General features: G+C 41.3%; 3 protein-coding genes and 2 non-coding genes across 5 annotated transcripts; 2 read left to right on the top strand and 3 right to left on the bottom strand.

The window, feature by feature from the left end:
- Positions 1-1,614: 1,614 nt before the first annotated feature.
- On the bottom strand, positions 1,615-1,811 carry LOC115747840. The gene has a single exon (XR_004016163.1). It is a non-coding gene; the product is annotated as a U2 spliceosomal RNA (small nuclear RNA).
- Positions 1,812-3,573: 1,762 nt separating this feature from the next.
- On the bottom strand, positions 3,574-3,769 carry LOC115747838. Its single transcript, XR_004016161.1, has one exon. It is a non-coding gene; the product is annotated as a U2 spliceosomal RNA (small nuclear RNA).
- A 964-nt stretch (positions 3,770-4,733) lies between these two features.
- Positions 4,734-5,619, top strand: LOC115747814 (dirigent protein 11-like). The gene has a single exon (XM_030684113.2). The coding sequence runs from the start codon at positions 4,919-4,921 to the stop codon at positions 5,459-5,461; it is 543 nt and encodes a 180-aa protein (XP_030539973.1). The 5' UTR covers positions 4,734-4,918; the 3' UTR covers positions 5,462-5,619.
- A 4,314-nt stretch (positions 5,620-9,933) lies between these two features.
- On the top strand, positions 9,934-11,724 carry LOC115747750 (DELLA protein GAI-like). Its single transcript, XM_030684012.2, has one exon. The coding sequence runs from the start codon at positions 9,934-9,936 to the stop codon at positions 11,722-11,724; it is 1,791 nt and encodes a 596-aa protein (XP_030539872.2).
- Positions 11,725-13,398: 1,674 nt separating this feature from the next.
- LOC115747790 (bZIP transcription factor 2-like) lies at positions 13,399-14,275 on the bottom strand. The gene is made up of 2 exons (XM_030684079.2): positions 14,226-14,275; positions 13,399-14,189 (listed from the first exon to the last, which is right to left on the bottom strand). Exon 2 carries the CDS (start codon positions 13,968-13,970, stop codon positions 13,548-13,550), a length of 423 nt encoding a protein of 140 aa, XP_030539939.2. The 5' UTR covers positions 13,971-14,189; positions 14,226-14,275; the 3' UTR covers positions 13,399-13,547.
- Positions 14,276-24,440: the final 10,165 nt, after the last annotated feature.

Genomic DNA, 24,440 nt, shown 5'->3' with positions numbered 1-24,440 from the left:
TCGACCTTACCCCTTGTTTCCGGTGAGGGACTCTTGCACGGAGTCTTTGTCCTTAGACATTCACCATTCAGATTGGCACTTACTCTTGTCTCTCTCTTCTACTACGAGCGCCATAAATGATGATGAGGTGAAGCAAAACTTAGACCGTGCAAGAGATGGTGCTGTCGCATTTCACAACACCTTGCAGCTTGCCGGTGTGCTCTTGTTTTCTTAAGCTATCTGCGGTCGCCTCTTATGCATTCGTCTTTGACAAATCCTGGCCTTTAGAGTTCTGCAGATGGCTGCTAATGAACGAACAGGACTTTTCTACGCCAACAAAGACTGAATCTTGAGTATAACACGGAGGATGGGGAGAGTACCTAATCCCCAAGATGGACAATCTCCAATGAATATGGGCTGCCGTATTTTTCATAAGCAGTACATACATGATACAACAGTAATTTCCATAACGGACTGTTCAGTGACCGGATCACCTTGGTTGCCCAGCCAAAAGAGAGAAGGCACAGGGATGATCTGGAACTCACCGACCCTTTTGACTACTCCAAAGAGTGTTTGTTGACAACATCGAATTGTCCCCGAGCAGATCGAGTTACCTGGATTTTAAGCAATCGAATCAGAACCAATACATGAAAGCAGTCGTCGGGTCGGGCTGCCTTATGAAATAGCTGTGATGAACTTGTAGCAACCCCGATATTTTCTCAAATGAATGAATAGAAAGATAAAAAAACAGAGAGAAATATAGAATTGCATGAAGCTTGACTCACCAAGACTTTGTTTTATTTCGGATCAATCAATCCCGGTGATGAGAACAAGCCAAATGACACCGAACGACTATGATTATCCCACACAGAAAACAACCAACCATGTTGTCATTTTCCTCCATAATCAATCTCATCCTCTCTAGAGAATCTTCCACCGTTCATGGATCATAAATAACACTGAAAAGCTTCTGCTGTTATCCGAAAATGCATCTGTAGCTCAAGACTGACAGGAGAAAACCATGGCCACTCGGTCTCAATCTTAGCTCCGACTACTACTTCTTCTTCTTCTTCTTCTTCACGTTCACACTCCTTTAACCCCTGACTCGTGCTTTAAATTAGAATCACCTGGTCAACAGTGCTTGGAGTTGCATCCCAGATGGGAAAAATCTGGTAAAAATAGAATAGCCGATTGGAGCACACATACACAAAATGCACACACTCTTGAGTTTTGGGCAGGAATCGAGAGGATCATAATGTCCTGTCCCCTTAAGAGCTTTGAAAGGAAAACGCTAAATCGCCCAAAAAAGGGGTGTTGCTCCTGTCGGATGCAATAGAAAGTGAAGAATTCAAAGGGAAATTAGCTGTTGCAGCGATCAACAAACATGAAATCGTCCTATTCGTACAAAGAGGTTGAAACACGGAGATGCATGTGGCGAGCTCCGAGCTGTTTCTCGTCACAAAACTTTGTTGACATGCACAGGAAACTGGCAACAATGTTTTCAAGAAACAGAGGACTTACATGCTAAGTAAAAGACCAAAAGATCAAATGCTCGATGCACAGAGTCTTACTGAAGTAGAAGGATGTCTCGCAGGATTGATCTTCCTGTCAAGAATCATCTTAAACTAAGATTTGGTGGGGTGCGCCAGGCCAAGGCAGCAGTGCAACACCAAGGCGACGCGCGACAGCCCCAGCAGCAAGCTACTGTAGTGGGCCCTCCCCTTTAAAAAAATTAATTTAATATCATGTGAGCCGATGGCCCACGTATCAGATATTAAACTGATAAGAACAGATACTACACTTGATCTTAGCCAAAAGGCCGAGAAAGGTATGAGTTTGATGGTCGTCGAGCCTTGCCTTTTGGCAGAGGATCATTTCGTTGACCTTTGACTTTCGATTCTATGTGGGACTGTTGCATTCGGTCTTAAATCTTGGACATTCACCCTTCACGTTCCCACTTCCGTGTGTACTCTGCAGCGAGTGCCATCGACGGCGAGGTGAAGAAAAACCTGTCTGTGTTCTTGTTTTCTTCCCTGGATTGACGTCGAACGCCATCTTCACTTTGCTTAGTTTGGAACTTACTGCTGTTGCGATTAGTGGCACGTCGCAGCTTCCACTGCATTGCCAATATGCACTTTGTTTTCTTTAGATCCACCTCTTGTGGATTTGTTCGGCTTTAACGAGTCTTGGCCTTAATAGTTCTGCAGATCACAGCTCTTGAACATTGATTGTTTTACTTCGATTTTAGATTGTCCTAGCTTTCCCTGAACCTTGACCAGGACATAGGATGGACAGTACCCGATATGGCAATACATACGTTGGATGCCCTCTAACAAACCAACGAATATGTGCGGCCATTTTTTGTCATGAGCAGTACATGCCACAGACATGGCTTCAACTCCAGTAGCGTCAAATGATAACTGCTCAATGTCTCAATCCATTTCACCGCCCTGGAAAAAGGAAAAAAAAGGCGCATGGATGTTCTGCAACTAGAACCCTGTTACTGATCCTGTTGATTTTGTTTGATCTTTTGCTGCTACGAATGTTTAATGACGAGAAAATCGAACTAGAACAGCCAAATGACTTTGAGCTACTATATTATTCAACAGAGAAACCAAAGAAACCATGCTTCCCTTCAACTTCTTGTCAATTTCCTCTGGAAGAAAAGTCCATCTTACCTAGAGAAATAACGCATGAAAAGTTAAAACTCATCCTATCACTGTGCAGTGCACCTTTAGCTCCACTGACAAAAGAAAACCATATCTGACCTCCAACTTCTTCTTCCTCCTCTTCATTGCCGCACTACTTTATCTCCTGACTCGAACGCTTTAAACACAGTCACCTGGTCAATGGTGCTTAGAGTTGCATTCGGAATCAGAGGAAAATTCTGGTAACTAGAACAGCCGAGTGGAGCAGTACAAATATGAAACGCACATATTGTGAGTTTGTGGGAGGAATCGGAGTATTGTGATGTCATGTCACTGTGGAGCCTTGGAGGAAAGCGTTAAAACACCGACACTCTAAAAGGGACACCGGAGATTGGAACAAAAAAGCCCGCAACAGGCGGTGAAGAACTCGAAGGGGAGATTAGCTGCTGTGTTGGTCAAGAACTAAGCATGAAAATCCCCCCATTCATCACAGCGGAGACAAAAGATGAAGATGCATGTGGACAACTTTGAGGTGAAAACTGAGATGTTATCTTCAATCAAATATGAGATGATGGTTGTTAAACCAATTTAGCTTCAGCTAGTGTGCATAGTTATAAGTCCTATAGAGAAGCAGGAAGATAATAAGGCTTTTGTCCGAACCGATCCCTACGAGTTCGGTTGAGATAGTTTAGTCCTCATTTCGATCCAAAAGAACCGGTAATGCCCAGGACTGAAGACAAGTGATTCTTGACAGCACCAGTAATCTGAAGACATGATTGATTCTTGACAAAACCTCAAACTCAGTACCAGTAATCTGAAGACATGATTGATTCTTGACAATACCTCAAACTAAACACAGCAATCTGAATTCAACAGATGATCTCCATATACACATCAAAATCAGGACCACTTCAAAAGCCCGTGTGTGAACTTTAAACTAGATTTGGTGGAGTGCGCCAGGCCAAGGCAGCAGTGCAACGCCGAGGCGACGCTCGAGAGCCCCAGTAGCAAGCTACTGTGATGGGCCCTCCCCCTCGAAAAATTAATTTAATATCATGTGAGCCGATGGCCCACGTATCAGATATTAAACTGATAAGAACAGATACTACACTTGATCTTAGCCAAAAGGCCGAGAAAGGTATGATTTGGGCACTGGGCAGGCCTTGCGTTTTTGTCAGAGCTCTTTTCAGTAATCTGTCAGTGCATGTCCTATGTGGGACTCTGTTCTTTAGACATCCAGATTATGCTCATTTCTGACAACACCTTCACTTGTCGAGTTTGCAAGCTGCATGAAGCAGGCATACATGGCGGTTGTTCTTGTTGCATTTCATGTCGCCTTTCCGCTCCGTTGCCTCGCTCCTGAAGTAGTGGTGTCCGACTGCAGAATTAAGAATGGCTCGTTCCTGAGAGGTATTAAGTCAGAGAAGCATGCATCTTCCGGTGGAGAAAACTTGGTTCTTCAGGTTACCAAATCAAGTAGGGCTGTCAGGGTTAGTACCAGTGAAGCATGGCGTTTGTCTAAGTTTTCTGAGGTCCTTATGACTATCAAACATCACTCGGCCAATTTCGCGAGAAAAATAGGCTCGAACGGCATTGCTTTACCCCAATTTCAGGTCGATCTTCGGCATCTCCTGAATAAAGAATCTCGAGGAGGAAAAAAAAAAAACCTAACGGAGAGTAGCAGGTACATGGGACAGAGTCTCCAACGAATATGTTTCTTTTGTCTAGGATGTCAACTCCAATGAGCGGTACGTACAGCACCTGCGTACTCCGTTTCTGCAATGGCAATGACCGGTTTTGCATCTCGATCAATCTCGTTTGCAGGCAACAGGAAACATAGATCTGCAGCGACAAATTTACTGCTGATTCTTAAACAGTTCGGTCTGTTGTTTTTAACAAGAACTCGCGCTGTTCTCCAAGAAAATCTGCTTCTCCCCAATAGGCCAAAACGATCGGAGTTCGCGTGTGATTCTCGCGTGGGAATCTTCATTCCCATCCGGGGCAGTCTTCGCCAGACAAATAAATGTACAGCAACAATTTGGGATGATGACTAAGGCAAGGCAAGAACCATCAAACTGAGCAAAAATCTGACATGGCTTTGTTTATCTTTGTATAACCAATCACGCTTCTCTTCATCCTATTGTCCTTTTCTTCCAAGAACAATCCCATCTTCTATAAAGCATCTCTCCCCATGAGTCACCATCCATTTTCCACTTATAAAATTGCTAGTCCTCGCTTTCCTAGCACTGTGCAATCCATCCTTAGCTCGAGACCGACGGATCGAAAAAGCCATGGCCGCTCCTCTCAATCTCGCCCCCAACTTCTTCTTCCTCATCTTCACCGTGGCGCTCCTCTACGTGGCCTACACGATTCCTAGGCACCAGCCGAGAGAGACCAACCTGGTCTTCTACGTGCACGACTACCTGACTGGACAAGACGCGTCCACTGTGACCGTGGCGGGGAAGGCCGGGCCACAGTCGAGCATCCTGCACTTCGGGACGGTCCTGGTGGTCGACGACCCGGTGACCGAGGGGCCGACCATCGAGTCGCGGGAGATTGGGAGGGCGCAGGGGATGTACGTGAACTCGCAGCTGGACGGGAAGGGGCTGCACCTGGTGTTCTCGGTGATCTTCACTGGCGGGGAGCACGAGGGGAGCACCCTAGAGATCCAAGGGGCCGATCTGTTCTCAATGGAGGAGAGGGAGTTCGGGATCGTCTCCGGGACCGGCCAGTTCAGGTTCGTGAAGGGGTATGGGGTCATGGTCACCGAGTTCATGGACATTGCCAATTTGAGAGCCGTGCTCAAGCTGAACGTAACAGTGAGGCATTACTGAATATTGAGACGAGTCAAAATTACAGAAAGATGTCGGATCTTGAATTTTTATAGTTTCTTGTAAGAGATCATACATTTTCTTATTTTTGAGTTGTTCTTCTTTTTCAGTTTGGAGCTGTCAAAGGTTAGGATGTTTTTGTTCCTTTTTGCAATAAGAAATTGAAGCACGCCCCAAGCATCACCCTGCGTTTTCTCCCTTTATGAAAGGCTGAATAAATTGCGGTCTTGCCACCAAAAATATAAGATATAAAAATGAAGATCAAATGATTTGTGGGGTAATATTGTTCCTTAGTTCCCATTGATTAATTTAGCATGTGCCACTCGAATAAAGTACTGATCCTGACATAAAGGGTTATACGGTTTTTTGGAAAATAATACAAATGTTCTTTGAACTTTGTCCCGATATGCTATTTGATCCATGAACTTTTAATTTATTTAATATCATCCGTAAACCTTCCCCAAACATGCAATGCCATCCCTAAAATTTTAATTTATTTAATGTGATCCTTGAACGTTGATTACATTCAATTTAGTCAATGGATTATATGAAAATGCAAATATTGTCCTTAGCTTTAATTTAATGAAAAGACTATATTGAACATTTTCATATAGTTTAAGTACTATATTGAACATACACCAATAGTCCATAGACCACATTAAATATTAGGCTAAAGTTTAGGGATTACATTGAATAAATTAAAAGTTGATAAATATTAGTACATATTGGATCAAAATTTAGAGATCATCTATATTAAATATTTGGAATTTTTTTTTTTTTTGCCGTTTTTGTGGCTCGGCCGGAGACCAGGCATGTGCAGAACCCGTATCAAAAAAGGGTTCGGATTGGGGTAGTCATGGATTTTGCTTTTCTGTGAATGTGCTTTTTGGGTTTTGTTTAGCTTATGGAAAAGGAGCCCAAAATGAAGCCCAACGTGAGTTCTCTAAACGCTGAACTCTAGTGCTTTGCACAGGAGAAAAATGAAATTGCACAATGTGGAAGTAAAAATAACATCGATAATCTATTAAAGTAGGAACGAAATATTATAGCTGCTGAAAATATTAATTTGCACATACATGTCGGGAAAAATACCTAACAATATTTGTTGTAATCAGAAAATAATCACATAGAAAAGGCGATAACAATATTAAAATACCGATCAAGCTAATGTACAATCATTACAAATAAAGATGTTGAATTACAAGTGTAAACAACAAAATAAGATCAGGAGATGAGGTACGGCTATTCGGATCTCCTTAAGTGACAAAATTTGAAGAATAGGGAAAATTTGAGAGAACCATATATATTTGTATTGTTCTTTCTTGTTTTCTTTACATTGTACAAGCACTTATTTATAATACAATAAAAGATAAACTAAGGAAACAATAAACGAAGATACATGGAATCAACTCCAATCTTGGATTGGTTTAATTTGATCAATTATAATCCTAGGAAATCTTGCATTGAACAAACATAATCCATAATTGATCCTCACATATCTCTAACACTCCCCCTCAAACTGGTGGTTGATATATATCCAAGATGCCCCATCTTGCTTAATAGATATGCATGTTGCGGCTTGGTAAAGATATAGCCGGTTGTCCCGTGGTTCCAATTTCATTTGTCATGATTATCCCTTCTTGGATCTTCTCTTGAGTGTAGTTGTGTTCCACTTCAATATGTTTCATTCTCTCATGAAATATGGGATTTGCTGCGAGTTTGAGAGCCACATCATTGTTGCAAAATAAATTCTTCTATCCTTTAATCCGTACCACGAGATCTAAAAGCAAACCCCGTATCCAAATTATTTTACAAATGGTTTTGGCCATGGCTTGATATTTAACTTCAGCTGATGATGATGATACGGTCGATCGCTTATTCGTTTTCCATGAAAGTGAGGATTTTCCCAGCTTGATACAAAAGCCGGTGATGGATCTTCGACTCATGGGACATGTGGCATAGTCCGTATGTATCAATACTACACAAACAGGACATTGATACAAACATATTTTGTCGAACACTTTTCGAAACCAGCACACTTAGAGAGTGACTAGAAGAGGACTAGAGGAATACTTTGAAATCTTTGTCGCGACCCAACCCTCGGTTGTTGGTTGGGTTAATGGATTGCCAATGGGCCCACCTTGGGATGAAGGGCGGCGGGCTTTCAAGGTGCGAGCCCTCCCAAGCCCATACCAAATCACGATGGGAATATTTTTTTCGAACTTATTGACAAATCTCGATCGTGTTTGACCTTAGTGTGGTCGGGTGGCATGTGCAACATGTGCATGCAATTGGAGTCGCCACCAATCTTTCTTAAAAGGTAGATCGGCAACTTCACCGAGCGATTGGGAGAGATGTGGAACAGATTCATGTTCGGAGACTAGTTACGCGATTTCATCAACGCCCTTTCGGTGCCCAACATTGAGTGATCATCCTAACTAAAATTTCATACAGGCGTAAATTTCGGGTAAGGTGAGTTCGAATGGGGTTTTTAGGCGAATCAAATGACTAATCCTACCAATTACAGTCAATAAAATAAATGCATAGTCAAGTATAGAAGTAAAGCACATCAACGCAAATCAATTGACATGTCTTTTGATGAGATTGATCAAGGGACTGAACCATTGATTTTTGTTTCGATATTATTAATCGAAATGAGTATTCATGCTATGAATATATTATGTTGAAGAACACACACACACACACACACACACATATATATAAATATATGCATATGAATACGTATCTTGAAATTTGTTATATTTCAGATTTAGGTTAAATGAGTTATGGTTTGGTTTTGTAAAGGTGTATATGATGCTCAATCTACCAAGGTTTATTACTCACCGGGCTGTAATTGCTTATCCCTTTCATCTTACTTGCTTTCCAGGTTCTTCAGACAGCTGCAGGTAGGACGTGAACGTCATTATTAGCATGATGACTTTTTGATAGTGGGGACTTTTGGGTATGAGTTGTATATAGCTATGTTGAGCTTCTGAGTTAGTTGTTTGATTATATGTATACATATTATCTATGGTTTATAGAAAACTCTAGTACTGCGTCCTTTGGATGAAAGGATGGCCGTGTCATTGTCTTATTCTTGTCGGGCATCACCGGGTCTCGTGATTGTCGGCGGAGGTCGCTGCCCTTAGGTGAGGGCAACCATCTAGCGAAGGCGCCCTCCGACCGGGGTGCCCTCGCGCAATAGGGAAAAAGAAAAGGACAAGGAAAAAAATAAAAAAATAAAAACAAGGGAAAATTTGTAAATAAAAAATAAATAAATAAGTCGAAAAGATATTAAAACGTTATTAAATATTGTCAACGTTAACACCGGTCGTACTATAAAAGGCGGTCGATGTCCATGTTATCGATTTTCAGTCAAAATTGATCAGATAGGCTTAATTGACAAAACGGAAAAATGTTTAGGCTCAATAGGCCAAAATTAATTGAATTAGGACTGAATTGTCAAAAAGTGCAATAAATATAAGATTTTTTGGACAATTTTTCCCACCTTAGCCAATTGACGTGCTCTATATCCTGCCAGGAAAACAAGCCATATGGCCAATGCGAAACCATGTCAAGCTCTTCATCAATCCTTTCTGGGAGTCGCGGCCCATTCACCGGGTCTTGCAAACGTTCCCTAAACCTGTCAAACTGCGTAAGCATAGACGTCATCATCTTTTGTTGTATATCCTAGATTTTTTTTTTATTTTTATTTTTGCACGAAAGTTGTATATCATAGATCGACTAGTGCCAATCAAACAAGGGCGGACGAGAAGACGCCATTTTCGGTTGACTGGTCCTGCCTCATTTCATTCGCGTATTCACAAATCACCCGAGGCGAGTTCGAGTAAACGATGGAACGAACATGCAAGAATTGTCGGGCGTCGCTGTCGTGCGTCGCACAATGCTTCTTTGGAGAAGACGAAGCTTTTGGAAATATGCAGGCGGCTTTGTAAGCTTGTGACCTCCTTGGTTGCTTCCTCCATGTGTGAGTCTACTTATTTGCTGATTCGTTCATGAACGTCGTCCTATGTTTGTCCTGGCTCTTTTGGCTGAACTTCTGAGGAGATTTGTTTGGTCCAGGGATGCTTCTGTTATGGAGTCCTTGATGCGCCCTTTGGATTCTAACTCTTGTTCGAGTCCTTTCGGGTGTCAAGATAATTGTTCTGGTCTTGAAAAGCCGGACATGAATTCAAGAATCGCACTGAACTTGTCAAACCGCATTGCGTCGCAGGTCGGCCTGCCTTGATTTCATCAACATGTTGACGTCAAGAGGACTGTACTTGATGTTTCTGAGTGTGAAAGTTTCCTCCATTATATAAGCGGGAAAAGTTAGTTATGCACAAAGAGTTGCCGGGTCGAAAAGAAAAATCTTGTTCCTATTGTGTGAACCGGCGATGATATTTCTGCTCTTCCGATACCCCCTGTTGAGTATGTGCTTGAGATAGGTCAGTGAACTGTCTGTGCATTTCAAGATGGCGTCTACAACGTTCTCTTTTGAGGTGTTCGGTCCTGTGGTCGTCCGAGAAAATCTCGGTTCCAACAACGAGTTTGATGATGTTGTGGGAGGAACAAATGGAAGCAAGCACAATCATTCTAGAGAAGAGTACTGGAGAGACTCTTCTTTCATGGAGACTCTCAACTCTGATTTTGGACTCTATCAAGACAACTTGTTGGAGTCGGACCTCGTCTTCGCGAAATTCCAACAGCAGGACAAGCAGGAGGAGTATCCGCTTCCCGCTGATGATCTGCTCGATGACTTGAACTTCGAAGCCGGCTCTCCCACACTCCAAACGTGCTTGAAGGAGATTGCGAACCTTGGGTCGGAGCTGAGTGGAGTCCAGCACGGTAAAGACAAGAAGGAAAAGCAGCATCCCTTTTGGCTGGCCTCCCTCGAGCTCCTCAAGAGCTACGAACACAGGTGGAAGAAGCTTGATGGGGACAAGTTCATCAAACCGAGCAGCAATACCACTTTGAACAGACTCGCAGATCCAAGCTTGTCGACCGAAGAGATTATCAGGTTAGCTGGAGTTAAATTCATCCAGACCACCTCCTCAGTGGGCGATCTGCCCTCAACTTTCATCCACCCGTATGGGTCATCTTTCTCTGGTCTCTCCGATCAGGACATGAAGGACGCACAGCTAGTAGAACTGCTTCTGTTCGCAGCAGAGAAAGTGCACTATCAGGAGTTCCATCGGGCGAGCAAGTTGCTGAACCAGTGCAACTGCTTGTGCTCGAACAAGGGCAATCCAATCCAAAGGGTAGTTTTCTACTTTGCTGAGGCGCTGCGTGAAAGGATTGATCGAGGAAGTGGAAGAATCGCAGTAAACGCCTGCGGAAAGAGACAGAAACCTGATCCCCACGCACAAATGACGAACCCGACGCGGAGCAAGATCGCGTGTCATCAAGAGCTCCCGTTCGTGCAGGTGGCGCAATTCGCAGGAGTGCAGGCGATTGTGGAAAGTGTGGACGATGCAAAGAAGGTTCATGTGATCGATCTCAACATAGGCTCCGGGGCCCAGTGGACGATCCTAATGCAAGCGCTCGTATTGTGCTATGATTGCCAGATTGAACTTCTGAAGATAACTGCTGTAGGAACCTCTTCGAAGAATCGGATTGACGAGACCGGTAAGAGGTTGATAAATTTTGCTCAGAGCATGAGTTTGCCCTTCACTTTCAAGTCTGTTGTGGTAGGAGATGTGCTGGATCTCAAACATGAACTATTCGAGATTGACACCGAGGAAGCGGTGTTTGTCTACTCTCAGTACTTCTTACGGACCTTGATACCGCAGCCTAACCGTCTTGAATCATTGATGAAAGTAATCAGAAAGACCAATCCGCGTGTAATGGTGGTTGCCGAAGTCGAGGCAAACCTCAATTCACCGAACTTCGTGCACCGTTTTATCGAATCACTCTTCTACTACGGTGCGTGCTTCGACTGCCTCGAAGCTTCCATGAGTCGGGAAGATTTCAATAGGAGGATCATCGAATCGATTTACTTTGGCGACGCGGTTAAGAATATTCTAGCCAGCGAAGGTGAGGAACGGACGGTCCGACATGTGAAGATCGACGTTTGGAGGGCCTATTTTGGCCGGTTTGGCATGATTGAGGCGGAACTGAGCAGTTCATCTTTGTACCATGCGAACTTGGTCATGGAAAAGTTCGGCTGCGGGAGGTTTTGTACATTCGATATGAACGGCAAATGTCTTATTGTCGGGTGGAAGGGCACGCCAGTGCAGTCTCTTTCTGTCTTGAAGTTCACCTGATTGTAGAGGGACCGCTCTGGACATTTCTCATAATCTCGCGCTCGTTTAGTGTCCAAAAGACCAATCGGAAATCTCGTCGCCTTGATTGTAAATAGGAAGAGAGGTGATGAAATCTATCACCTATTCCTCTTAAAAGTCCTGTCATTTTGTTTAGAATTTATTTGAGTTGTGCTTCTACTGTGTATTTTTATCTGATGAGAATTGGACTCTACTGTGTGTTTGAAAGCATTAACTTCCTAATTACTTTCTGTGCCAAAGATTTCCTTCGAAGTCGGGCTTCTTCAACTACGAAATAGCAATGTCCACGCTGTTCACGTTAGTTTCGAGAAGTTCATTTTACAAAATCATCCTAAACTAAAGCATTTCAGCTGAGCCCGAGATCGAATATGCCAAGTGAAATAGGTCTCTGCAAATATACCAAGCGTTCTTACAAGGTGGCAGGCACGGGGAGGAGTTTTTTTAGATATAAAGGTGAGTCGAGGGTAGCCTCCCGCTTGAATCTCAGAAGACGATTAGCATCTCACTAGGGTGATAGGCCGCTAGACAATGCCGAAGTCCAAGCATTTGTTTACAGTTCTGTTTCCGCTTCCTCTGACTTCCGATAATACTAAACTCGAATTGACCTACAGCGACATACATAAATTGTGCGAACACTACAGCATGTCCATTCACCTGGAAACACCCGTATCTTCTCTAAAGTGTGCATTAGTCTGAAGCTCCTTTGATCGGGTTTACCATCCGTGCCACCGATTCAAGTGCGACAAGGAGAGGCGTTGTATCATTCTATACAAAATGTGTATCAACCACACTTGAGCTCAAGCGAGTAGGTTCACAAATTCACAAGGAGACGCATAATAGTTCAGCAAAGTAATTCTAGCTGTGACAAGCTCATGGCCAGATTTTGTAGACCCTATTATACTTTTAGAGATTCGGTCGGTTTCAAGCGCCTTAATACTGACTATTCACGTGCAATTTCTAATCCCGAAGGGTCTAAAGAGATTGAGCTAGAACCTGGAAGGATCCTAGAAATGTTCCAAGCGTCATTTACAAGATGAGGTTGGGGATAATAGTTTTATGAGCACCCTCAATAATTGTCCATCTGAACTTGCTCTGTCAACTCCGTATGTTACATTATGTGCGTGAATCTCAGATTTAGACGATTGCATAGTCTGGACTGCAATAGCACTATGGACCATCGCCGGTTGTAAAGGCTAGTCGAAGCACAAAACAGAATCGCTGACCTTCGGGACTAGCGAGACTGTCTATTGTCGTCACCTGATAAGGTGTCTTCCTGAAAGGAGGTTACAGAACGCGTAATTCAATCAAAACACATAGAATTTCAGTCAGTACTGCTTCTCAGTTGAAGAAAAAGAAAGAAAATACCAGCCCATGTTTTCGAAACAAAGTCCTGGAATGTGCACAAAGCAGGCGGATGAGATTGGCGATGTATTATTGGTGCCGAAAGATACTTGTTCAAAATGTAACATTAGAAGTATGCGAATTCATCAATCATCAAGCTGGTAATTATTTGAGATCAATGTGCATCTATCGCTTTCCAAGAAACTGGATGTCATCGTCAACCATTTTCCCGTTAGGTCGGGTTCTTGGGGAGGAATCGTGCAGTTTATCACGAAAGATAGAATAAAGCAGCATGCTGCGTCCGATGCAGTCGAATATTAGCACAGATAAATCTTCCCATCTTCCATTCACGCACACAATCAAGAACAATGAAGGAATGAGCAACAATGTTGGACAGACAAGGTGAGCCTAACAATGACCTGGGCAACAGTTACAGACACCTTAACATGTGACTTACATGTCACCTAAATCCTAGACATGCTAGCAGATGCCACCATCTGTTGCGACGGGCTGTGGACCAGCCACGGCTCTTGGACCCCAGAACCGAGCCTTTGACACTGCCCGTTCTGCCTGAAACTGCTGATGATCGACTCCATGCTGTTCAGGTAATTCTCGAGCGCCGCCTTCTCGGCGAGCAGGGCGTCGTTCTCCCACTGAAGGCCAAGGTGGCACCGTGACTTGGCCTCGTAAGCCCTGACGATCTCGCGGTTCTCCCTCTCCAGCTCACCCATCTCCCTCGTCAGGTCCTCAAGGTGCTTCTGCTTCCTCATCCTCGACCGCCTTGCCGACTCCCGGTTCGACAGCATCCGCCGCCTCTTCTTCTCGTTGGACCCCAGGTGCTTGGCATCGGCCTCGGACCCCGAGCTACCTTGCGCTAGGGACATCATCCTTCGGGGCTTTGCTACTTCGCGGGCTCTCGGTCAAATGAATCAGTCCCAGCAAACTTAATCAGGACAGACCAGGTTCAGGAAATCACATAGGACCAATACAGCAGCACGACTGAGACCGAGTGAGACAGGAGATTCAGAGAGAAAGGAGCGATTGAGCTCATGACAGGGCTACAGAAACATCGTGATTCGAAAGATTTTGTCACAAGAACATCTTCCCTAACCGACGAGGTTTGTGCAGGGAAGGGGTGGAACAAGAAGGAGTTTGAACTTGATCAAGAAAGGTGGTGGGCAATGGTGGAGGGTGGCGGAGGGTTGAAGGAGGTTCCTGGAGGGAGAATTTAAAGGGAGCGGATAAGTTCTTATCTACATCTTTTCAATGATTGTATCCATTTATATTTTTTAATGGTTTGTTGATTTATGTGGATAGGTGGAGTTTGACTTGAGGGAATGCCGTTTGGAATCTTCCTTGCAAGGGGAAGTAATGAACGTCTCTAATTGCTATGTAATCGTACCGAACGCCGTAGAAATTCGTAGGTGCTTTCCGAGGGCATCATCTCTATCTACCCGGATTCGTAATACTTATCTTTGCTTTCTTTTGAAGGAAAAATTGTCTAAAATGTCAAAATCGTATTGCATGGTGACCAATTCAGTTTTTAACATTTTAATTGTGCGGATTAAACTTTATTTAAGATTTGTCGATTCAGTTTTAAAACTTTCAATTGTATCAATTTAGTCCTATACCTTTTGATGATTTATCAATTTAGACCTAAACCCTCTTGGCAATTTGTCAATATGATCATTCCAGCCAATTATTCAAATAATAGATTTATGATTGAATTGGAAAAACTTTAAAAGGTTAGGTTTAGAACTGAATTGACAAATCTTCAAAAGATTTAGGATTAAATCGGCACGATTAAAAGGTTCAAAATTTTTTGAATGGTTATCCCTTCTTTCGAAAATGATAATATTTAGTCGTGATTGGTGTGGTAGGGCGAAAAAGTCACATTCCATGATTCAATAACGCGGTTGGTACCGAGGGATGGAATTACGGAAATCAAGATAAGTATTTTTAGGTAGAATTAGGTAATTCGACCTATGGATTTTAATTAGGGATAAGATGAACATCCGTTTAGGATGGCAGCCGCAATAACTTCGGCCATCAAAACACTTTGAAAACTCGTGCTTTTGCGTTTGAATATTTCTGGCCGCTGCGAATCGAATTAATTAATTATTTAATGGCTTCGAGGATGAGGATAAGTTTTTTCCAAATCATTTCTTTGCTCCAGCTAATTCTTCAACGAGGTCAGATAAGCAAGGCTTTTCACGATAAGGATAGGACTGGCAATTTAAGGAAAAAAAGGGATGAAAATTAGTTGTCTTGTCTTCTATGTAATTGAAATTTGCCAATTATTGATTGAGCATGGAAATAAAAAACAAACTAAGGGTGCATTTATTTCACTAAAAATGAATGATTTGAAAAATATTTTTTTTAAAACATGGTCGCTCTTATCTCCTACAAATATTGATTAAAGAAAAAATATTTATATCATCCACGAAAATATTTAGAAATAAATTATTCTCACTAATGAAAACTTTTTTCATTGGTTAATTATTTCAAACTATACAAGCGAATCATTTTTTAGGAAAATATTTCTTATAGTATTTGTTTTTAGTGAAACAATTGTCGTTTGTTTTCTAAGTTCCAATGTATACGAGGTAGGTTCTAGGTTTCAAAAAATTGAGGAACATGTTATGACCGGTAGGTTCCAGGTAAGTGGAATTTGGAACCTATAACCTCAAAAAAGTTTTTGTGTTTTATTTTGTATATGTTTTCGCGTGATCCCGCGATATTCCATTGCGTTTGATGACGAGTGTGCAATTTGTAACCACTAATCTAAGTTTTCATTTACAACGATATTTATAACTGAAATTTTTACTTTGTTGATGTTTTATATCTATTCGTGTATCTAAATATGAGTTGTGGTCAATGGATTATAACCATAAATGGTGATAATTAAAGGTGATTATCAGTGTAATCGTTCAATTAAGAATATAAGTGGGCATGAGTAGACCTTGGAACTTACCTTGGAACCTGCGATAGGATAGCGGATGAAAAAGAAACAGTTTCAACGGATATGTTCTAGATTCCAGGTGGAACCTATAAGGAACATGAAATGCTCACCCCTAACAAACATAACCTTATTTTAACCTTATTTTACTTGTGTTCTCTCGTACGTAGAAAATGACACAAATATAAAATGCTATAAATTGCCCATTTTTCATTAGTTTTTCCTTCCAAACATTATCATAAAAATTTTCCATTTTCTATTTATTATATCTTAAGTACTGTTATCGAGCTGAACTGCCAAAATAAATAGGAGGTGGAAAATCAAATCCATTATTTCTTTTTCTTACAACTTTAACAGGAGTCCTCCAACCGCCATTCTCATTGGTGGATTGTATCTATGAGTATTGCCCTAATTTATATTTAATTAAATTTTTTTATGTAGATGATGTTTATATAGCTCGATCTAAATTTATTCATTGATCATGATCTTTACTATTGCTTTTATAAGACCGTATTCTCATGTGATGTAGATTGTTGAAACGGATGAAATTTATGTTCTCAAGCACGGGTTATTATCTACCACATCTTCTCACAAACTTATACAAGCGATGACATCGTGCCCCCCATAAGATGATGTCGGACAAGAGTTGAAGTACGTCCCCGACAAAACTACGGCCCACTTGGACAAATGGAGATAGAAAACGTAGTTAAATCAGTAAGGAAAAATCGCGTCATTCCACGCGGAACTCGTTCTCAAATAGTAGGAGGTCCAAGTGGAAGCCCGGGACTCCTTCATCATTATCCATTTTCTACCTTCTTTTCGAACCCTTTCGTGCTCCTTTTTTGGCGTGCGCCGGATGCTTTTGAAGACACCGAGGAAGGGAATGACAATTCTCTCGGCCGCACTTGATTCTTGAAACGTACGATGAGTTTGAGGGGTCGATCCTTATTCGGATTTGGATTCATTGCCTCGGTTGTTTGATACATAATTATGAGATCCACATAATCGGCGAACGATCGGCTCCGGCGAGCGGGACACGTCGAATTCAAATCCAAGGAAGGAATTTACGAGGTAGCCCATGTCGGGATCGCTTGATTTGAAGAAGGAACTCGGGGGATCCGTTGAATTCATATCCAAGCGAGAAAATTTACGAGATGGTCCATGTTGGGATCGCTTGGTTCGAAGAAGGAATTTGGAGATCTCGAGTGCAAATCGATTGGGGTTTACATGCACCGCATGTGACCCATTTGATGTGACGGGTGGACGCAAGTGGGCTCACATGCAAACAGATAGCTCAATAACTACTCCTAATCAATCGGAAAATGAGGATTACATTCACATTTATCGAGTTCATCCTCATCCGATATTTAGCTACGAGAAAGGCGAGTTTTTTCCCCATCTTTTTCCTTTTTTTCCTAGGGGCATGATTGGACGAAATACATCATATGCGGTTCGTATTAAGTGACGTGCGAACGCGATATCACACACGTCACATGAAAGTGACGATGAATAGAGTCGAGATTATGTCGCCTCAAGGCTCGAAGTACTAAAGTTTTCTTCAGGGAGCCGCAGGGGTCGGTCTGCTCGCCACATATTTTTTTTCTATTGGATTGGTGCACGTCCATGCTTATCTATATCAGCACAAGTGTCTCCGTCCCATTTAATCCAATTCATTGTGAATTCACAGAAACGTATTGAGAAGGAACATCTAAGGATTGTTGACTAATGTAGGGCCATGGTGGGCGGATATGTCAATTAGCCGGCAAAAATCAATATAATACTCAGAAACTCCAATGGAGTTCGTTCTTTCGTGAATGATCACGTAATCTTGGCCGTGATTCACGTATATTGATCCAGCAATTATTCTGGAAATTTTTTTTTTTACGCCGACTATATTAAACTGGGTCGAGAGTAGGGATGAACAGTTTCCGATTCTATTCAAATTCCACCTAGAACCCGAAACCTACTCATCGAAACAAGTTCCTCATTTTCTGGAACCTAAAACTTACTTGCATATTTTGAAACCCGAAACCTTCAATGTCACAACCGATTCCGGGTTCTACCTGTATTTCTAATTTACGATTGCAATGAATCATCGGTTTTAATGACTACCATTTGTTGTGACAATTCATTAACCACAACTCATATTTAGACATACGAATAAATATAAAATAATAACAAAGTGAAAGTCTTAGTCATAGATATCGCCGAAAATGGAAGCCATAAAATACCGTAGAATCACATGAAGACATATATGAAGAAAAACACAAAAAATTGTTCCACCTAGAACCCGCTTATCAAAATAGGTTTCTTAAATTTTAGAATATGGAACCTACTTTGCATATCCTAGAACTTGAGACCAAATCGATTCCCCAGAAATCCGGTTCTAGGATTCAGGTTTTTACCTTGGAATCATGTTCACCCCTAGTTGGGAGATTGTACAACTCATGAAGTAAATTCATAGTTAGGATTATGGGAAAAATGAGAAATTGGGTTTGGAAGGTGGATCACGGTTGCCCATGCCAGGGCAAGCCAACAGGATCGAGCATATTATTCTATGTCCAATACAAAATGATTCATAAACGATCAAACATCTTGATTTTAATTCTACAATGTTTTTTTTTTGTATGTCCTATCTCTAACTCTTCTATCTTTAACTTTTGCTTTGCCTCCTTGCGGAGCGCGGGGCTGCATGTCTATTGGCAAGTCGATAGTTTGATACACTAGACGTCCTTTCTCTTTTTGGCCAAAATCAGGGTATGCAATGATCACTAAGTTCCTTGTTTTGTTTTGAAGGGAAAGACTTCATGTACCAAAAAAAAAAAAAGATTGCACGTGGATCTAAGTCCTGCTACATGCGCAAACTATAAAAAGTCAAGTCACTAAGTCTTATGAGATATATCTAATTCAAGACACGTCTAGTACGTAATGTCCTCGAAGGACTGCTAACCGATGTCATTGACTACGAATAACAATCTGAATTTGGCATCCCCACTAATCAACTCGAAAAGGACATCGATAGGACTATGATGAACTCTTATCATTCTCGATTGTCCAAACATGACACAAGCAATTTGTAATAAAACAGAAGATACGGATTGCCCATTGAAGTTCTTCCTTCCATGAAAAGACTTGCTTGGAGATACTAGAAAAGCTCTTTGCTCTCGAAAGGTCTCAAGATCGGTCGAATCAAAGAAAGAATCTCTAGAGTGAAAGGAATGGATCTATGTCGCCCGCTGCGCTCTCCGAGATTGTACCTCTAGGAAGACGTAACAACCCGTAAAATCCAATCGCATTTAGAAGCAAAGCAAAGTCCAACCTACTTTTAAAAAAAAGTCACGATGAATCGAATCTTAACTTTGGCGCTAGGAAAATAACTCACATGACCAAGAGAATTTGAGATTTCACTATACTCTTGTTTCCGATTAGCAAATCAAGAGTTACGGCCTTCAAAAGTTATCTAATGCAACGTTTGTGGATGGGAATTTAACGTGAAATTTCAATCTGTTCTTGTTATTTTTGCAGCCAACTGACCTGAAAAAAAAAAAAACTAGAGAATACAACGGACCGCCGAACTCGCTCTCGACAACCTGGTTCATTTTGAACTCCTTTATGATTATGGACCTCTTTCGTTTGGGCCGGTCTTCATGGCTAGCTAAAATCCTAACATTGTATCGTGGGCCGATGCTCTCTACCTTATTCCTTGTACATTGTTCAAAATGTTATGGGGTCGAAATCAAACGTCGGATTCGTGAGGCTGCCAGTCATTAATACTCGATTGAGCCATCAACAGTACACAGCAATAATGCGGAATACGCAATAGAGTAATGTTAGAAATATAATCTCGTATATTAAGGTCATGTTTGTTCCGCGAAAAATGAATGATTTGAAAATTGTTGTACTTTAAATGAGCGCTTGCGTTGCTTGCAAAAATGAACGAATGAAAAATATTTTCATTAGGCATAAATTATTGTCGATTTGAAAAACAATTTCCGTTGACTAATTATGGCAAGTGATAAAGTGGTCGGTTTTAGAAAAATGTTCTTCAAATCATTTATTGTTTGCGAATTAACGAAACCTAAATGAGGTGAGGAAGCATATGATGTGTCTCATGGATTAAAATAATCATTTTGGGCGACTTCTACTTCTTATACTCGGCAGATTCGTTCATTCGCCTTTGTAAGCACTACAAGCAATCTTTTTAGGAAAATATTCTCCCATCCATTTTTCGCGAAACAAATGGAGCATTAGTTACTCCTTGAGTGCTCAAAAATGTATCTTTTGATCATTGCCCATTTCCTCGTTTTTTGGTACATCCGAGGAGAAGAAACAAAGGAATCGAAGAACATAGCACGGTCCTACTACGTCAATGTGAAAAAGAAGGCGGAGTCCTTGGAATGTAATATGCGTTTATGGCAATTTATTTGCAAAAGATGAATGATTCGAAAAATATTTTCTTAAAGATAACCGCTTATGTCGCTTACAAAAACGAATAAACGAAAAATATTTTCATCGTCCAAGAAAGTGTTTAAGCATTAATTATTGGGGGTAATAGAAATATTTTGCGATCATTTCCAGGAAAAGTGGTTCCAAATCATTCATTTTCCACAAAACTAACGGAACTTTTGTGTGAAATATAACTATCGACTTTGAAAAGTCCCTAACTACAGATAAATAGGGAATTACTTTTCCTAATACAAATATACTTGTCAAGTAAAACGAATTACTAAGTAATGGTTGCACACTTTTCTCATGAAATGGCCAATGTGGCCATCGTGGGCTTAGTAGCCAGAATTTGACCGTAAGGCCTTACTTCATGTTTCCATTAGAATTAATGAGAACTCTGTCGGGAGCACGCGTTACGTGCGTGCAAGAAGTTAGGTGATTGCTATAGTGAGAAAATGGGTAATTCCGAAAGGTAGCATGTGAAATGGGAAGTTGTAGGAGATGTATTAATCATACCGTTGTTTTTTTTTTTCCCAATATTTAGTAATGATAATTTGGAAAGAATTCATTTTCTTTCTTATGTTGTTGTTGAGGCGATATTAGCAAAAATGAAAAAGCATAAGAGTGGTTTTCACCTAATATATAAAAGATGATGTCGGCCCGTTTCGTGAATTTAAGTCTGCCTTTAATTGGGCATTTGGTGGGCTAGATACTCTTTTTTTTTTTTTTTGTCCTATCTTTAACTCCCTTATCTCTGATTTTTACTAGGGGTGAGCATGGTTCCAAGGTAGAATTGAGAATCTGGAACCGGAACCTGTAGAATCTTGTCTAGTTCCAAGTTCCAAGGTATGCAAGATAGGTTTCAGGTTTCAAAAATCGAGGAATCTGTCCCAACGGGAAGGTTCCAGGTTCCACTATCTAGAACCCGGAACCTGGAACCCGGACCCTAGATCTTGAAATAAATTTATATATTTTTCTTGGTATATATTTTTGCACAATCCTATAATGTTCTATGGCATCCGATGATGAGTGTATGATCTGGAGCCAAATAAATTTTTAGATTTCGGGTTCCAAAAAATGATAAACGTGTTTCAATTGATTGATTTCAGATTCTAAATATAACATGTATGGAATCTAAAATCACTCACCTCTACTTTCTCTTAGATGTTATAGCGTTCACTCTCATTTTGCTTAACTAAAAATGAAAAAATAAAATAAAATAAAATAAATTGATAGGTTCTCGAGTACCCTGGAACCGATCCTAGAACTTGTGATAGGGAAGGTTCTAAGTTCCAAAGTATAACGGGTAGGTTCTACGTTCCAAAAAATAAGGAATTTGTTCCGACGGGTAGGTTCCGGGTTCCAAGTGGAACCTGTAAGGAACCTTGAACCGCTCACCCCTAATTTTTACTGTGCCTCTTTGCAAAGCACGAGAGTTGAACTCCGCACCTGGATTCTTGCGTCCCCACCCCTAGTCCATTTACCAGTAGGGCTGCATGCCATTTGGTTGGGCTCGATACTTTGGTGATCGGGCATTTGAGGGTGTGTCTCGGAACGAACTTTACCTGGACTTTTGGGCCTATAATAATCCTTGAGCAATAGATTGGGTGTTTGGCAACACAAAACTTTGAATTCTTTTCAGTGCCTATGGTGCCACTCTCGGTATTCCAATAAATCTCAACCGTTAAATTATGGGAATGAAATTTTTATCTACGGTCGATATTTGTCAGGAGGCCAAAAGGAGCATCATTTGCGGTAACATACCTTCACCCCTTGAAATGCAAGAGGATTCTCACTAGAGGAGGGAGATCCCGTAATCCCATTGGTCCTCCCATACACCTCCATCATCATCATCAACCACTGATGGATGGAGCGTTAAACTTTAGCATTAAAATCTTTCAAATCAATCAATAGCTGAGATTAATGAGGCACCGAAAGGGAGCACAAATGGCAATGAATGATCTTCATCCAAAGTCGTTCCACGCTTTTGCAGACAGTGAGAACCGAAAAGCAATCTTTTTTATTTGTTCAATTATCTATTCTTAAGCTATGACTTAGTAAATCAAGTAGGGGAGCATGGTTCCACAGTTTACAGGATAGGTTCCGGATCCTAAAAATTAAGAAACATGTTCCGACGGGTAGGTTTCGGGTTCTAAATAGGAGGAATCTGTAATAAGTTTTTGTGTTTTCTTTTTATATGTCTTTGTGCGATTGTGCGATATTCTATGGCATCTAATGATAAGTGTGTAATGTGAAACCACCAATTTGAGTTTCCATTTTCTACGATGTTTATGATTGAAATTTTTACTCTGTTGATATTTCATATTTGTTCGCGTGTCTAAATATGAGTTGTGGTCAGTAGCTTGTAACAAGAAGTAGTAATAATTAAAAGTGGCGAGTCACTACAATCGTTCAGTTGAGAGTACGAGATGGATCTGGATAGACCACGAAACCGGTGATAGGGTAGGTTCAAGGTTCCAGGATACGCAAAGGAGGTTCCAGGTTACAAATAACGAGAAACTTATTATGACGAATAGGTTTTAGGTTCCAGGTAAAACCCGACGGAACCCGAAACAGCTCACCCCTAAAAATCAAGTAACTAAATGGATTTTATCCCATAGACTGTTGTGACCAAGGAAAACTACTTTATATAAGTCATCTTGGGTTGTATAGTTTGTTTACTAAATTGTTTCCACCATAATTCAGGAACACAAGCATGGACTTCACATCGCAGTCGATGTTGACATGTTCCAAACATTGGAACAAGCGGCGCTTGACGACATAATTCACCAAACCAGCCTTACTTTCTAAAGATCGTCGATGGCTTGTATCATGAAATGCCTCATTGTGATCGGCTGTATTTACAAAATTGGTTTCTACCTACCATGGCCATATTCATGAGAGCAACATGAGCTCCTAACCAATCTGTATGCGGGTGGCTAATCCCCCTTCAGACAATTTCCACGTGAGATTCCTTTCATTATTATATTCTCAAGTCAAATTCCCTAACAGTACTATCATTCTCCGGTTGTATCACCCTTCTCGCATCCCTCATGCTTCTCCTGGTATGACATAACTTACTTTTCTGCTTTCAATGAATCGGTAAAGTTGGATTGTGACATTTTCTCTCGCTTGATTTTGTAACTTTCTCGTTGCGGGCTATTCTTTGCTTCCTTGTATTCCCATGATTATCTCATTGCCTCTTTCTATTTCTTACATGAATGGTTGATGCCCGTCCAATAAAATGCATCCCTCGCCGTTTGTTCCTTGTGTGTCAAACCATAACTGTCGCTCTCTGGGCTTTTACGCAAATAGCCTATGCATGTCCAAGGGTAACACATCTTCCGTCTCTTCTACTGGTCATGCTCAAAACCAATGAAGGGTTTTCACTCCTATCAAAACATGGTAATGGATGGCATCTGCATTCGAGAACCTGTGACGACTCGGGCGGCCTCAGTCATGGGATTGTACAACACTCGGCGAGCTGATTCACTAAGCCAACATTCCCTTCCAAGGATTGTTTGCATGGCTTGGATTTTAGAATGCCTTATTGTAACGGACCATACCACGTCTTCTTTTATCTCGAGCGTCTCATGGCCTGAGCAAGGCATGTATCTTGACATAATAATTGGTTTCCACCTATCGAGACCATCATGAAGAGAGTTGTATCAGCTTCCGACTAGTTTGTGCATGGATTGCCAACCTTATCTTTTTTACATCTTCTTCGTGATATTTTTGCCATCACTAGGTTCCTAGCGTAAACTCCCATACACTACTCTCACTACCTAGTTATATCACCCATCTTGCTTCCCTCATGCTTCCTTGTATAACATTGCTCACTTCCATGCTTTCATGGAATGGGTAATTCGGATCGTGACACCCGATTATCTGAAGGTCCATGAAATACTCTATAAGTCCTATATAGCAGTTAAGTCCTTTGGCCTATGTAGGC

Source organism: Rhodamnia argentea, chromosome 1 (assembly GCF_020921035.1).
Source record: "Rhodamnia argentea isolate NSW1041297 chromosome 1, ASM2092103v1, whole genome shotgun sequence".
In the NCBI taxonomy this organism is placed as follows: domain Eukaryota; kingdom Viridiplantae; phylum Streptophyta; class Magnoliopsida; order Myrtales; family Myrtaceae; genus Rhodamnia; species Rhodamnia argentea.
Note: the sequence above shows the minus strand (reverse complement) of the source record. Positions and strands in the feature narration are given on the sequence as shown.

Coding starts and splice junctions, on each gene's coding strand:
- LOC115747750 (XM_030684012.2), top strand. CDS start 9,934: ATGGCGTCTACAACGTTCTCTTTTGAGGTGTTCGGTCCTGTGGTCGTC.
- LOC115747814 (XM_030684113.2), top strand. CDS start 4,919: ATGGCCGCTCCTCTCAATCTCGCCCCCAACTTCTTCTTCCTCATCTTC.
- LOC115747790 (XM_030684079.2), bottom strand. CDS start 13,970: ATGATGTCCCTAGCGCAAGGTAGCTCGGGGTCCGAGGCCGATGCCAAG.